Raw genomic sequence first — 16,241 nt, 5'->3', positions numbered from 1 at the left:
TTATAGCCAATACAAATGACTTTCACAAACTGAGGTACAAGACCAAATAAAAGTATTTTTTTAATACTCAAAACCAGTTTTCTTTTTTCATGTTGGTGGGATTGCAGACATCTGGAAAAGCAGTGATTTCTGTCTTGAAAGCTGTTTGCTCAAACATGACAGCAATTTACATAAAACTATCCATGATATGGGCACGAAGGGTTAATAATATTGGACATAAATTCATATCTCCTCTTTCATTATACCATTTTTCAAGCATCACCAGCTACTCTACACATCACAGGCATCAAGCCTGAAATGCTGACAACAGTGTCCTCTGACTGTAAGGACAATATTGGACACCTTCTCTGCTCCTGAGTCTTTACTGCCTCTAGTGAAGTACCTGCACCTTCTTACAAGAGACCTCTGGAACATGTCCACCACTGATTTAATGGAAGTGATGAAGCCAGCCCTGATGGCTTCATTTAGAAATTGTTGCTACACTTCCTTGGAAGGCTTTCTTGCTCAAATACTACACGGTTCTCTCAGCTGATTTTAGCATACATCAACAGCAGCTGTCAAAATCTCACAACAGTGTATTTAAGACACATTTGATAGAAATACACCTTTGTACTTGCTACTAGCTCCTTGTTTTCCTAAGCAAGCTAATAGTAGGGCCCTGGAGGAAGATGGAACTGCCCTTCCAAAGCAAGAACTTATCTTCAGCATGTTGCAATGTAAGTTACACCAGTCTACAGAAAAGTTATGTCTCTTGTTACCTACCTGGTTCTGGAGCAGTCAAAGCCTCTTATATACCTTCCTGCCTCCCACCTAAAGAATCCTTCATCCTATAGCACTGGAACCTAATTTAAATTCACCAGAATAATTCAGGAGCAAAGTATCATTGTGCATACTAAGCATTAACTATATTACCACACAAAAACATTTTCTTATGAATTAATTTTCAGGTTAAATCCTGCAATACTTTCCCATTTAACCTGTCATGGAGATTTGAAACCTACTGAACGTTTTGCAACTCACCCCATAGTTTAAATTTACATAAATTTGACTCAGTGGGATACCAGATGTAACATTTAAGTCACTAAAGCTAACTAAATGCCCATTTCAAACATCCTGACTTATGAATATGTGTTTCAACAATCCCTGTCAGAACAATGCTCTTTGACGAGTGACAACACAGACTAAAAATTAGGACAAATGTGTTACAGCCCTCATTCAGTCACGTATCAATGACAACATGCTGAGAAAGTAGTTTCATCCCTCTGCATCTCAAACATCTTTGCCTACTTTTGAAAATTATTTTGAAGAAGTACTGAATTGCTATTTTCTTTTGTGTTATGCCACAATTAACAATCCTTTTGTCCCTCTAACATGTAAATCTTGCTTCTCCCCAAAATCAGGGCAGTAATGCAGGGGGGAAAAAACCCAACAAAGCACTTCTGGCAGATGAGTGTAGATCTTACACTCATATGAACTGAAGCAAATATTCCATACTGCTTCTGGTGCTAAACCTTTGGAGTCAGCATGAAACTAAACGACATAAAACTCCTGCTTTCTCCACAGAGAAAGTTTCTTGTACAATCCATTTTACAGCGCCTTACACAAATGGCAAAGATTAGGTAAACGTAGAGATGTTACAATAAAATAACCTAATACACCATGTATGTGGCAGGTTAGTCAGCACATCTAATGACTACTATGAACTAGGAGGAGGGAAAAGTAAAGATATAATAAAGCTTCCTGTTTAAATGTTAAAAATATACTTGATTATCCTCACTTCTCAATGCTACCAACATAACACAGGCAAGTATCTCACCAAGTATGGCCTTTTCATACATCCTCTAGGAGTCCCAGTAGGTGGAATAAGTACTCATCAACTGCAGCAAGGCTAAGCAGCAGCTTTAACACAAATTATAAAACTAGTACTTGAAATACCTGCATTTTTAAAATGGTTTATTAATGTTTGATGAACTTTTCTATCCCAAAATAACACGTTGGAATTGCCATTTTCAGAACTTCCTTAATTAATGTTATTAGAAACATGAGCAATTCTTTTTAAATGGAGAAAGCATAATCTCAAATTTTTTTTAATCTTATTTTAGCATGAAAATGTTAACACCACCTTTCTGCTTTCATGTTTGAGATCCGCAGCTCTACATGTGCAACCACATACTCACTATAGCATGATTTGCCAATATCCAGCACATCAGATAATACAAGAATAGAGGAAGAAACAGCTGTCTGGCATGAACCATATGCCCCAAATCATTCTTTGTCTGCTCAAGTCTGAGTTGGTACATTTGTGTCACTACAGGAATATAAATCACTATGAATAAAAAGTCTAAGACCAAACCAAGACCAGGGGATAGGACAGCAAACTGGAAATGACAGTGGTTAAAGGAAAAAAAACCCAGCCTTTACACAAGGAAATAGTTTAAATAGGATCAAATAGTATACTGAAAGGAAAACGTCTGCACTACCCCAGTAAGAATATTTTAGGTTACTAACAGTTCTCAATTTTCGGTCGTATATCATGCAAAAATATATTTTTGGTGTTTTATTACTCAAATTTTCCTTTACTTAGGGGAATTACAGGCCCCAAGACAAAAAAAAAAAACAAACCACAAAACAAAAACATGCCGCTGCCCCCCCCCCCCCCCCAAAAATAAGCATACTGAAAGGAAGAAAAAACATTTCAGAACTCACTGCTTTTCCATGAATTTAAAAACTTCTTACTTCATGTAAAAGCATATTTATGCTTCGCAGTGTACATACCCTTTTAATAGCATGAACAATATATTCTGTTGAGTGCAGATGTATTCAACTGTGGGAGTTCTTGTACCAATTTGCCTTCTGAGAATGTTGTTGAAAATTTGTGCAACATCTTTTTTGCCCTGTCAAAAACATCAGCAGTTAAACACATAACATTCAAGTCCACTAGGCAAGTTAACAATTAAACATCATCATCATCATCTCATGCATTTATACCATGCGAGTTCTGCAGTTCAGTCAGCCTCTGTACTCTGACCTTAAACAGATCAAATATTCTGCTTCTTTATACCCATTTCAAATATACCAAAGCACTCAAAACATTACATCATATTGCAGCCATATCACAGATAATTTACATTAAGAAGTAAAGCCAGATGATGTTTCACCAGATACTTCTATGTAGCATCAATCTCCTGGGCTTGTTTTATACTTGTTTTTGCTAATAACATACCAGTTTTTAACTATGCTCTTGCCTGAAAGTGTGTTTCTTCAATATTCCATTATCCTCTCCCCTTCTCTAGGAACACGTAATGCCACCATCAAGAGTGTGCAGAGCATTTCTGACTGCAGTGTTAATATCCAGCTTAAAACTGTAACTTATGGAAGTTAAATAAATAAATAAAAACTACAGAGAGAAATCATCCACTGACATAAAATGCAAGTCTCACATTTTTCAATGGACAAAAGTATAAGTAAGACCAGGATGCTGGAATTCAGCACAGATTATACACAAAAAAAATGCACAAGGATAGCACCAGACAGTATTAAAGGAGCTGGGAATGTTCTCTTTGTTGAATATATATACATCTCCTATTATTTCTTCTGTCAGACCATAGCTAAAGATGACAAATTGCTACGGACATCTAACAAAAAGCTGATTATAAAATACAAGCACTTTTCGCTGCCATTCACATGCACCATTTAAAAGCCAGATTTCTGCAATTAAATTTCCATTTTGGATTGCCATAAAGACAATTTCAGGACTATGTGTTATCAGATCTAATCCAGAAAAAGCTTAGGCAAACTTGTACTAAGCCTGGACTTGCAAACAAAGGCCTGCTAAGCAACTCCACCTGAAGGTTCCCGAAATGTTATACACAAAACCCATTATCTAGATAATGTTTCTTGACAATCTCTAGCTGTACTATAAATGCCCTGAGTAGTATCAGCAAGCTTTTGAGTAAAATGCAGTGCATATTTAATTAGCAAGAATTTTAAAAACAACAGCAATTACTCAAAATTATTTCAGTTTTCTAATCAACATCAAGAAGACTGCATAAGAAAAAAAAAATCAAATGTTTATAAAAATGTAGGAGGACTGTAGTTTTACAAATGGCATGTTTGTGAATTACCATGGACAGTTTTGTTAGAGCGTTGTTTTCAGGATATAAGAGTTTGTTTGTAAATGCTTGTTTTCTCAATTACAATTCCATTGAAAGCCAGCCCAAAGCAACACCAGAACTCTTTGTTCTCAAATGAGTAGAGCAGTGTTTCCAGAAATTCTTTACTCAAACTCCACATAATATAGTCATCAACTCTCATTCACTAACATTGCCAATTTTGCACTGGATCTCACAATTTGCTTTGGATTCACCAGCAAGAACAGCGTTTCCTTATTATGCACATAATTGAACTGATAGTGGTACACAGTAATACCAAGGCTAGTTATTGTTAGAAGGATGTATTACTAAGTGATCTCATGGCCTAACAAGAGCAAACAGACACTGAACCCTGTGCCAATAGTCACGACTGCGAGAGGTGAGAGGGAGACTGTGCTAGTATTGTCTTCTGAGCAGAAGGATTCAGGCTCCCTCATGCAAAAGGCATTTTTGTTTTGGGGGTTTTTCTTCATTTCAAAAAACAAGAACAAAAAACGCAGTTCCACAAGGGATACCATCTCTCCTACAGACACACTAGTGCAAATCAGCAGGGAGGTAACTGGCAGGTTAAGTAATAAGTAGATGGTTGTGTTGACTGCTTTACTTGGAAAGAAAGCTTCCAGATAAGGATATCATTTTAAACAGGCCTTTACATCCAGCAAGGTCTGGACAGTCAGACTGTTTCTTAATTAAAACATTAAATTTGTTACTTTTCTGGTTTTTACTTTGTTACTTTTCTGGGTTTTTTACCATACTGTTCAGATTCAAATACATTTGAGACAGTTTAGGAGTCAGAGTGAACAGTCCCTGTCTATTAATTAGCTGCCTATTCCTGTTCTACAAGGAAACCTTCTTCAGGAATGACAGTGAAGTTCTTGACAAAAAGAGATGATGTTTACTTCATTGTTGAATGACCTCAAGTTGTGGTGGCGCACCAGAAGGAATAAATGCTACACTCTTCAAGTTTAAGAACCAACAGGAAATGAAGTTCGTATCCCCATCAGTAACGGAGAAATGTTTTCCAATGCAGCAAACCCCCAACCATAGGGATTTGGGATATCAAAGCCAACATCTGATTGACTTTGTAACAGCTGGGAAGCTAGTGCAGGTTGGAGCACAGGTGTGTTGACATTAATTCTAGGTAACAACAATAGCTGGACAGTCTGCCAGACCCCATCCTTAAAAAGCAGATGTGGTCCAGCCTAGAAAGTGGCGTGAATGACTTGTTCTCTCTCAAGGGGGAAACCGTCATATCCTCGTGTAACAAAGCAGCAGAAAGTCCACAAGCAGGAAACTACTCGCAATCTTTTCAAGTCCCCTTAGAATAAAATGAATAGTTCTCCTTAATGAGAGCAAGCCTGTACAAATTGTTATCATTCTTCATTACCAGGAGATAATGAAGGTTTCCTTTGCTAATAACTGGGCTGAGTAAACACCAAGCTGATAAGAATCTAGAGGTCAGCAGAATCCAGATGACATTTCATGATTTCCTTTCTTCAGCAATTAAAGGCCATCATATTTCAACATTCCCTCTCAGCTTTCCCAGGTCTCCTTGCTTATTTAACAACCTGAATGTTTTATGCTTGGTATAAACACTTGTGTGGGTAGGGAAAAAAATACCACCGTATTAAAATTAAACACAAATCAGAGGGAGTTATGGGTTTTGGCTCCTTTCCTAGACAACCACACGCTTCTTGTGGGACCTCAGGGAAAACAGGTAAATCCAATTGTACTGCAATTTCTTATCACTAAATAGTGCGATTTTTCACTGTGGCACTGAGAAGCTAAATTATTCTATGTGATGTGGTGACAAACCGCAGACAGAGGTTTGTATAGAGATACGTTTGAATATAAATAAGTATTGATATTTTGAAGCAATCAATAAAAACTTGGGTTTGTTGGGTTTTTTAATAAACAGAAAAAAGATGAGGAAAACAGAAAAAACATTGCATCACTTTTTTCTAAAGGGAGAGAGAAATACTGGACCGTTAATAAAACTAACAGCTTTAACTCAAATATTTAAAATTCTTCATAAATGTTACAATAATTCTCTTATTTTTCCAAGTAATTTAATTTAACAAGATGAAAATATAGACATGCCTTGTAGTATTATAGCTTGTGCTCACTACTGTATTACGAGATTAACCCTTCTGTGTATACAACAATTAAGAATTATTCTATAATTTTAACAGAACTGTATCATCAGGACTAGAGGTTTACCTACTTCAATTTTGTGTGGTTTATGTGCCTAAATTCACAATTTCATATTCTACATTTGCTTAATTTTCTAGGTAGTTTGGAACAATGAGTTCTCTTTCTGATGGTTTTGTCCCAGCCAGAAAAGAAAGCTGAAGATCAAAAAACGTCTTGACCAATTAAAGCACCAGGAATTCAGATGTGTTTATTTTAACATATACAATATAAGAAATGTCAAACTTCTTTTCTTACCTCAAAATCAATTAGCTGCAAGTCGGCTACTAGGGTACTAAGAAGACCACTGTTGTACAGCTCTTGAGCAAGCTGTGCTACAGCTTCTGTCTGTGGTTCTTTTTCATTTGTGCCATACAAGATTTCTTTCATGGCAACAAGGTTTTTTGAGACCTCCTCAGTGGCCTAAAGAAAATGGGAAAAGAATACAATTAGAGCACAATGTCATTTATCTTTGTAACTGCACACTCTATTATTCCTAACATCTGCAAACTTCCATTATGGGGAAAAAAAATTAATCCGGAAATGACAACCTGTTAAAAAAACAATAGATAATCTTTCTGCAAATAAGACTGTTAGATATTATTTAAAAAAAAAAAGCAGAGGTAAGACACACGCAATTTATTTGACCATTTACCAAAAGTAAAAATCGCTTCCTTGTTACTGCCTTTAAACATCCCATTAAGAAATCCCCTAAAGAATAGGAATGGGATGAAAAGAACCCAACAAAATTTCCATTCTGTAAAAGAGGTACGCAGGTTCAGATTGGAAAACATAACATGGAGACACAAGCCTGTCTCTAGTGAACTGCTCAGAGACCAGATGTATCCCTTCTACAGATTCTGTACTCATCAGGTTTTGTCAAATACTAGGCTCCCATTCCCATCAGTGGGGATGAAATTTTTTCCTCTCCAACTAACAAAACCTCAAAGAGAACCTCCTTTAATTTTCAGGTTATCTCAGTATCCAAGACCAAACTGGCAAACAGACCCAGAAAGAGCGGCACTCCAAAGAACACGGCAATATAGGAGACAATTAAAAGTCTAAGATGCTTCCTATTTGAAGTCCATCTTACAGAATGATAATGGGCTGAAGCAGCATTTAGCAGTGGAAGCGGAGTTATCTTATGAGTAAAACTAAACACAAAAAAAAACCAACACAAACAACAACAACAAAATAAAACAAACAAACAAAAAAATCAATAAGAACACTTTTAAACACCCACCTCTGCATCTTAAAACACAGTTATCTTGGAGAAAAAAGAACTACTCCTTTCAATATATATGTTTACATAACTTGGGGGCAAAATGCTGAAAATGATCATCATAAATAGCTGGTTTAATTATACTGTATTAGTTCTTCACATGTCTAAAAAGTATGAATGCTTTGTAAGTGCACTGATTTTTAGTAATTAAATGAACCTGCCAACAAGGTATGCATACACTTTAATGTAAAGTACTTATGATTGGTAGCACATGGAAAATTAATGAAGTGGAAAAATGACCCCGCTCTGGATATTGCCTGTCTTATAAGGGGTATGTAAAAAGATTTCTCGTTTGTGCATTATATCTAGAGAGGCTTAAGATCAGCATGACCCATGCACTATTCAAGCCAAAGCCATTCCAGCTTTGCTAGGTATGCAAGTTAAGGATTCCATGACCTTTAAGGAGGCTCCATATAATTTTTAGCTCCTCCACAACTTTCCACTCCCTGATGCTTCCCTCTTCTTGCTAACTGCAGCTCCTAGTCCCAGTTGTCTCCCCCTCAACTGAAATTCCAAAGGATTTTCTGTGCACTGTTAGTAAGACACCAAGAAGCAGGTGCTTGGTAAGACTCCTTAGATTCATGACAGCTCCTGAAGACGTAATATGAGAAAGCCAGCTCACCATATTGTATTAGTAATATGCCACACAACTGTTCTATTTCTTTAAAATTCAGAAGAAGATTCTCTTTACTAGGAAAAGAACAGGAACATCTGTCAAACATGGAGATATGAAGAGATGCCTTTGATGCATGGCTACCAAGAAAAGAGGAAGCAGCAATAAAAATTCTATTGCAGTTTGTCCCTGCACACTAATTTAGAAAGCAAGATGAAAGAGGAAGAAAGGCAGAGGTTCAAATAGCTACCTATTTCAAGTAAGACAGTGGCAATACTGAGGGCATGCCTGCAATTAAAAAGAATGCCAGTGGAGAATTTTTCATACCAAAACCCCAGAAAATAGAACAACCCTCCCAAAACTTTAATAATCACACTTGAAGGCTCTCCATCACCACCATCCCAAGAAAGATGCTAGTAATGGAAATGCTTACAAACCAGGCAGAAAAAAATAGTTTTTCCAAACATCAAGTGCCTTTTAAAAAAAAAAAAAAAAAAAAAAAAAAAAAAAAAAGGCGCCTTTTGGCCTAACATGAACATACAACTCAGTAACTTCAAGAAGAGACACCAGGACTTAAATTTATTTCTCATGCTCTTGACAACTGTCAAGACCATCTAAATGTGCTTCACTTGAACTTGGGATGACATACAGCTTTAGTGGGAAATAATGGTTAGAGACACAGAAGCAGAGAACAGCTTAGGTTGGAAGGTACCTCAGCAGGTCATCAGGGTGCAAGCACCTGCTCAAGGCAGGGCCAACCTCAAAGTTGTATCAGGTTGATCATGCTCACAGCCAGCCATGCTCTAAACAACTCCATGGATGGACACTCCACAACCTTTCTAGGCAACCTGTACCAATGTCTGACCACCTCCACCATGAAACGAGACTTCCTTGTATCACTTCAACTTAGGCCAAACTATCTCTGGATACATACTACAGAAACATGAGGTCCTCTGAAAGTATTGTATCAATAACTAAGGTCTTTTGATGCACTACAATTCCATAAAATATGACATTTCTGTATTCCCTCCTCTTCTACTTTAAACATCAAAAAGACTAGAAATCTTGTTCTAGAATCTCTCTACTCTTCCATGAACTCCCGAACATATTTCAAATACATGATGTGCAGAGCTATTTTTGCCATTTCAGATGCAGAATGGAATTTAGATAGCTACACTGAAAAACATAATGCTACATTAAATATCAATGTTAAAAGCTAAATGAAAAACTAGTAAAAAAAATTCAAGACAAGAGAAGGCTGGCTAGCATTCCTTGCAAGATTTCCTAAGATACTGAGATCTAAATAATTACCTAATAAGCCGCTATCTTTTAACAGGGGAAAAAAATAAAATCTCTAGAGAAAAATCAAAATGCACAATGAAGTTCATCCAAAAACCCACAATCAAAAGTCAATTAAAAGAATCAGACAGACACCATATACATATATATTCTAATACAATATATAAGCAGGGTGTATTTTATATATCCAGTATATATATACACACAGAATATATATTATATATCCTACATATTACAGTCTATAAATAAATATATATTTTATATATTAAGATTATATGTTATATATTTATATATACTAAAAATTTTTTATATATATATATATTCTCAACACTGAGAAGGAGCAACCATGGAGAAACCAGAGTTCTAGAGAAAAGTTCTGAGACAAGTCACATTTGAAATTCAATGGTGCCAGACAATCAATACCATTTGAGGACAAGTCAAACTATAAAAGTAAAACGTAAAGTAAGGAAAACAAAGAAAGTACTTATTTCTCTATTTTTATCAAAGACAGGAAGATATTATTTAAAAATAAAGACACCATGAAGTCACATGTATGACTGTCACACCAGAATAGCTGCATGTCTTTATAGCTATGAACCATTATGGTTTATTCCAGTCTCTAGGGTATTTCACTGATATTTCCAAAATTTAGTTATTTCCTTAAATGCTAAGCAGTGCAAATACCAAATACTTAATTTAGACTTGCACAGCTGGAGTATTTGAGTTTTATGAAGCAACACTTGCCTTTACTTAGAGGAACAGTAGAAAAAGATAAAAAAACACATTGTCAGTCCTGAAGTATTTAAGATAAGCTCAGCAGGCTCTGGGTCTATGGCTAGGGGTTCTATCCACATCAATAACGCAGTTAAATGAATTGCACTATTAATGAAAACATCCATCAAAAAGGTAAACTTAGCTATAGTTTTGAGACTGTACTTGGTGAATATTTTTACTAGTCTAGAGCAGTATCTATCATAAGTAACAAACACCATTTTAATAATTCTATTTAAATTGATTGGATTTCAAAACACAAAAACATACAATTCTGTAAACATATGATTATCTACATCAGTGCCAACAGTTAATTTTAAAGGCCAAAAATTATTACATTATTTTTCAGCAGACATTTAGCAAGAAGATATCATTAAAGAGCTAAGTTCAATTAGAACAGAAGCATGTCTTCTCACCCACTACTTCCAGTAGCCCCATCTTTACCCTTCGAATAACAGCCCCATACCGTAGGCAAGGCAGATTACTTAATCTTCTTTCAACCACGAATTAACTGTACACATGTGCATAACGAATTTTAAATTTTACTGCTTTGTAAATGACAGCCTTAACTCACTGAATGAAATCTGATTGGTGGCAACATGACACAATATTGCATTAGGACAGTTGAATCAAAATAGCATATTGCATTGTCCCATAAATATAGTATACTGTCCATTGCATAGAGCTGGTAACTTAAAGAAGAGAGACCAGCCATATCTGCAATAGTCAACCCATATGGGTTAACAACACGGCTGAAACAATAATCCGAAAGCCAAAACTGGAGCTGTTATGAGCAGGTTAACCCAAGGTCAGAGGGTAGGGAAGAACAAGTTTATTACATGAGTAAATATTTACCTTCACGACAGTAAACGTGTGCCACAAACCAAGTGAACTGGAAGTATAAAAATAAATGCTGATGTCAGCCAAAGAGGAGGAAGAGATGTGAATAAAAGCCTAACTACTGGGCTAGATCAAGGGTAGGTCCCGTTTATATGAAGAGTTTTCCTTCCCTTTAGCCCCTCTTTCTGAAAAAACACAAGTAATGGAAAGCTAACAGCATATGTGAGGAACATGTTTTCAGTTATTAAGCAGTTGACATTTCAAGTTTCCCTTCCAAAATACTAACAGACAGCAAGCTATTGCCTCTATCCTAAGTACAAGACTGCAGCCAACAAGCACCCAGAGCCACAGTACACAAGGCAGATTGTCAGCAGCAAGACACAGTCCAGCTTTTACAGCCACTTCAGATCTCAGTTCCTAAGCAGGTACCACAAACTTAAAGAACATTTCAAAATGACCTGGAGAACTCCCTGGTTAATTTTTCTCCAGTATTCACAGAGCTCAAAAAAAGGTAGATTAAATAGAATTCACTTTTTTAATTTCAGTTTTTTATTTATAAAACAAATTTTCCAGTATTACAGGGCAGAATGTTTCATAATTGAACAAGATGTATCACAACCACTCCTGTGCATGAATAAATGCATGCATAAATGAAGCAGAAACTGGGGGGGGACAACACTGTATTTTATACAAGTCTAATCATTAATAAAATGAAGTTCTAAAAAAAAAAAAAAAAAAAAGGAAAAACCCTACCATTCTTCTCCCCTTTTCCTAAAGGGTAATAATTTTTGTCTTTTACATGCATTGAGTTTTTCTTTTTCTGTTCCACTACTAGCCACAGAACTCACCCTTTCATCAGCACAGAATTCTTCTCTAAAGGAGGTTAGAAAGTTACACTGCAGAAAGGATCATAATAATGAAAGGCGTAGTGAAAGACAAAAAGATGCCTGAATGTTGAGATACGGGCATGTAGAAATTTTTCTTCTTTTTTAATAATGGCTGCTGCTCAGACTCTTGCTGTCTTAACTGCAAAGTTACTCCAGTCATTTCTATAGACTGGATAGGAAAAGGGCACAGATTTAGGGTGTTTAATCAGACCTGTACCCTCAAAGATGTGATGACAGGTCTGTAAGATATTGAAGAACCTTCTCTATCAAACCAGCAAATAATTTGAGAATCTGAAATAAACTGCCACAACCACAGTCACCTTCATGGAAGTCTTGGTTTGCCAATGAAAAAACTATTTCCTGAAGAATCTCTGTATGCAGATGCGGACACTGGTGTTGTGAATGTTCGGATTCATCAACTGGTATCCTTTGTGAACAACCAGGATGACAGAGGCCAGTACTACCGTAGCCAGCTCAGGCTTGTGAAAGTCAGTATTTAACCCTCTTCATGTTTAACCGAATGAACATGGGTTGGCTTCTTTTCTCCTTCAATCAGAATGTGTTGCTTTCTATATGACACATGAAAAACAATTCTACAGGCTTAGCATATTATTTCTTGTCAAAGCAGCAGCCTCACATAAACGAGGTCTTTAAAGAAGGTGGAGGTATGGGATTAAAGGCCAGCAAGAAGCAAATGGTACATAACAATCTTCAGCTACAGCATCTAGAACACAGGCATGTGATACAGCGTACAGCTATGCACAGTGGAATGAAGCTGGTCTGTTCCCCATTAGAGATCTAAGCAAAAAGAAAAAGGTGACACAAAAGAGCACAGATTTTAAGATCAAGCCACACCTCCAGGAATTAATACTGAGGCTGAGATGAAGGAGGCAGTGCCATGTCTCATCACAGACTCTTCAGAATGCACCTACTCCTCCTCTCCTGACAGATGTCTTTATTAGAGATAGAAGAAAAGCAGCAACAAATGAAAATCCTCCCAGCCTCCATACAGGCCTGCATAACAGGCCATAACATTTTTCTCTCCAGGAAGAGAGCAAAAGCATCAGGGAAAAACACTGTAGTACACTGCAAGAGACCTGGAACATACTGCATGCTTGCACTGGGGTAGAAGATGCTGACTTTAAAGAATATCAGGATAAAGATGGCAATTCAGTTAAGATCCAGATTCTCCTGCACTTAAAAGTAGTAGTGCCAAATCTAGGTGAAACTGGATGTAGAGAGGCTGGCCACACTCTGCTTAAAAATACTGGTGAACATGAAGAAGATTGTGACTAACTCCTACATGCGACTCTGTAAGGATGCCAAAAATGGCACAGAACAGATAAATGATGCTGGGAGTGGATCCAAGGAGGATATCATAGCCTGCTTCAAAAGCTGGTAGATTCGAGAGGGAGATGTTTTGCTTGCTTGGTTTTTTTGGTTTGGTTTTGGGGGCAGTTTTTTGAAGTACTGAAATCTATGACCTTGTGCTGAGTTTATCAGGAAAAACTTCATCTAAACAGTAAATACCCCTGCCATATGAGTTACTAGATGGGATGCAGCTGAACACAGACTGAACTTTTAGTAGAGCTATCAAGACTACCAGTCAATAAGTAAATGACTGTTGACAGGTACAGATCCTGAAGTAGCAAACCATCCCATCTAAAGGAAACTGCACCAACACAGTAACTTTTCACCACATCTTCCTGTGGGCTGAAGAAAAGGCAAGGAAAGGTAAAAGTATATCCTCTGACTGACATCCACAGAGACACAAGTTTCTTGGTTTCAGTAACAGAGACACTCTGCTCTGTGAACATTTGCATGGACAAGCACAGACAGAACTACTGTACAGTAGTAAAGCCACTATGGTGGACACAAGCACCAGAACACTGTATGGCTGTGAGCTGCTTATTAAAGAATGCAACGACCTACAGTTCCAAACCAAATTATTTTAAGTACTGTATCAGCTGCCAGTGGCATAAAAACGCCAAGCCAACCAACAGACCTGTTCAAAGGTACATAGTAACTTACCCTTTATCAGAGTATAAAACCCAAAAATAATTCCTAATTGATTCAGTTTCAACAGCTGTAAATTTCTTTTTTCCCCCCTTTCAATTATTCTTTAGCAATTGGAAAGTCCCAACTGTACCTTTTCTGCCTTTTTGTCAGAGATATCTTGCTTTTCTAGAACTGCCATACTCTCCTTCAGGTTCTTCACTATGTCTGCAGGAGACTTGTGGGACTTGCCAAAGGGGAATGGCATGATTGCGAGCCACAGGGTCTTCCTTCTACAGCTCCTGCTTCACCTGGAAAAAGAGGAGAAAAAAAAGCACATCAAAAATAGAAACATGAGGTCACTATAACAACACACATGAAGCTCAAGAGAGAGTAGCAAAGGTATTCATATGTGGAATAACCATCCTTGACAGTTGAACTAAAGTGTGCCATGACAAACTTAAATGCTTGCATTTCTAATTCTTTTAAAACACAAGATACAGAATCTAAGAATTCACATTACGATCATCATCTTAAGCTACGGGAACAAATTAAAGAGTACATTAATTATATCCAAAGCCACATACTGTACAAATGCCACATATGGGCAAGACTAACAAGGATAAATTATTCCAATTAATGCTGTCAAGCAAAATGCCTTCTTACGTTAGGTCTTTGACACACAAGTCATCATGTCTCAGTGGCTCTGCAACAACTGTGCAGGTACATGCTTTTACCCATATTCATTCCATTACAAATGCAAAGTAGACCGCAAAGCCTGCGCCTTAGCACAGCAGCTATAAGCACGATGCAGATGAAGCTACAGATGGCAGTTTATTCCTATGTCAAACCACTTGGTATGTCCTGGCTTTTTCGTATCAGTATTACTGTAACTTCACACTGAACTACAGTCTCACCCCCCACTCATTTTACGGGAAACAAAATTTATCACCAATAACAAGGACATAAATAAGGAACTTGAAAACATTAAACCCCAAACACCTGATATGTATCTTTTTCAAAAAGATAAAACTTGTCTTATGGGAGCAATTTTCCTTCCCTAAAAATATTTGGCTCTTGAATCCAAATACATTCATTCTTCTGTGTATTTACACACATTTGCTTTTACACACACACACACACACATTCACTTCTGTATACAAAATAGAAAAGTATTACTAGCATAAATGAACATACAAAAGCTTTTGTTACTAAACACATACACTCCCAATTAAACAATAATAAAAACGTCTTACAAGTGAATTCCATAAAGCATACTTCTACATACTCATACTTCATACTTCTACAACTCTAATCTAGACAGAAAAGGAAATCCTGCATTAAAAATGCTGGCAGTGCTACTTCTGCTAGACACAAAAGACAGCTGAAGCTGACAGAGCAGAGATTACACTGTCATTACAAAGAAGGGATATTACCCTGAAAGTTAGTAATTTCCATCTCCACACAACGTCCGTGAAGTTATTAACAAATTAGCTATAACCAGTACATGTTAAAGTTTATTATGCACTTTGATCCTTGATTAAAATACCAGCTCATTCACCATGTACTCCAAAATGTTAATCCTGATCTTAATTCAATCATGGTTTGATCAAGGATTAAAAATACCAATTTGATGCTGGTTTTGAGTTATTTTGATTTTTAACACAAACAAGTTGGGCTGGCCTAAGGGCAACAATTTAAAGGTGAAGAACAGAAGCACTCAGATCTTTAGCCAAGAAAATTTCCATAAATAGGTATTTCGGGTAACCAGCTACAGAGATCATACTTTCACTGTTCCATGCCTGCAACTGACCTAACACAGCTGATAGAAAGCATAAGGCAGGTAGTTTTTAATTAGATTACTTTCAGATAACAGTATCAGAATGAAGGTTGAAACAAGACCTTCCACCAGCCATTTCCATTCTTTAACAGATCACAAGGACTTTCTGTTGCTTTTATTTTGTAGTATAATAATTGTCTCATTATAGTAATCTCTTGTTCATAATCTGCACAAAGAAGGGGTTGTAACACTGAAATTACAAGTGCAGGGCTAGTACCCTAAGAGATAAAAAAGTGCCCACAGGTTATTCCTTAGACAAGAGAATTTTATGCCTCAACTTTGACACATGTAGTGGAACAGAAACCTACCCTTAAGAAAAGCATGACTACTCATTGTTATTTAACAAAAACGTAATGGCATTTAAAACAATGTG

General features: G+C 36.8%; 1 protein-coding gene across 4 annotated transcripts in view; it reads right to left on the bottom strand.

Annotated features, from left to right (window-relative positions):
- CAB39 (calcium binding protein 39) overlaps positions 1–16,241 on the bottom strand; it is a 42,539-nt gene that overhangs the window by 6,286 nt on the left and 20,012 nt on the right. For all 4 annotated transcript variants that reach the window (XM_030028565.2, XM_030028566.2, XM_030028564.2 and 1 more), the window contains 3 exons: positions 14,183–14,339; positions 6,600–6,764; positions 2,776–2,894 (listed from right to left, as the gene is read on the bottom strand). In XM_030028565.2, coding sequence (XP_029884425.1) covers positions 2,776–2,894; positions 6,600–6,764; positions 14,183–14,296 — 398 coding nt within the window. In that variant the 5' untranslated portion in view covers positions 14,297–14,339. The remainder of the gene's footprint in view (positions 1–2,775; positions 2,895–6,599; positions 6,765–14,182; positions 14,340–16,241) is intronic.

The sequence above is a fragment of the Aquila chrysaetos genome, chromosome 10 (assembly GCF_900496995.4).
Source record: "Aquila chrysaetos chrysaetos chromosome 10, bAquChr1.4, whole genome shotgun sequence".
Taxonomy (NCBI): domain Eukaryota; kingdom Metazoa; phylum Chordata; class Aves; order Accipitriformes; family Accipitridae; genus Aquila; species Aquila chrysaetos.
The sequence above is the reverse complement of the archived record's forward strand: the minus strand, read 5'-3'. Positions and strand labels throughout refer to the sequence as shown.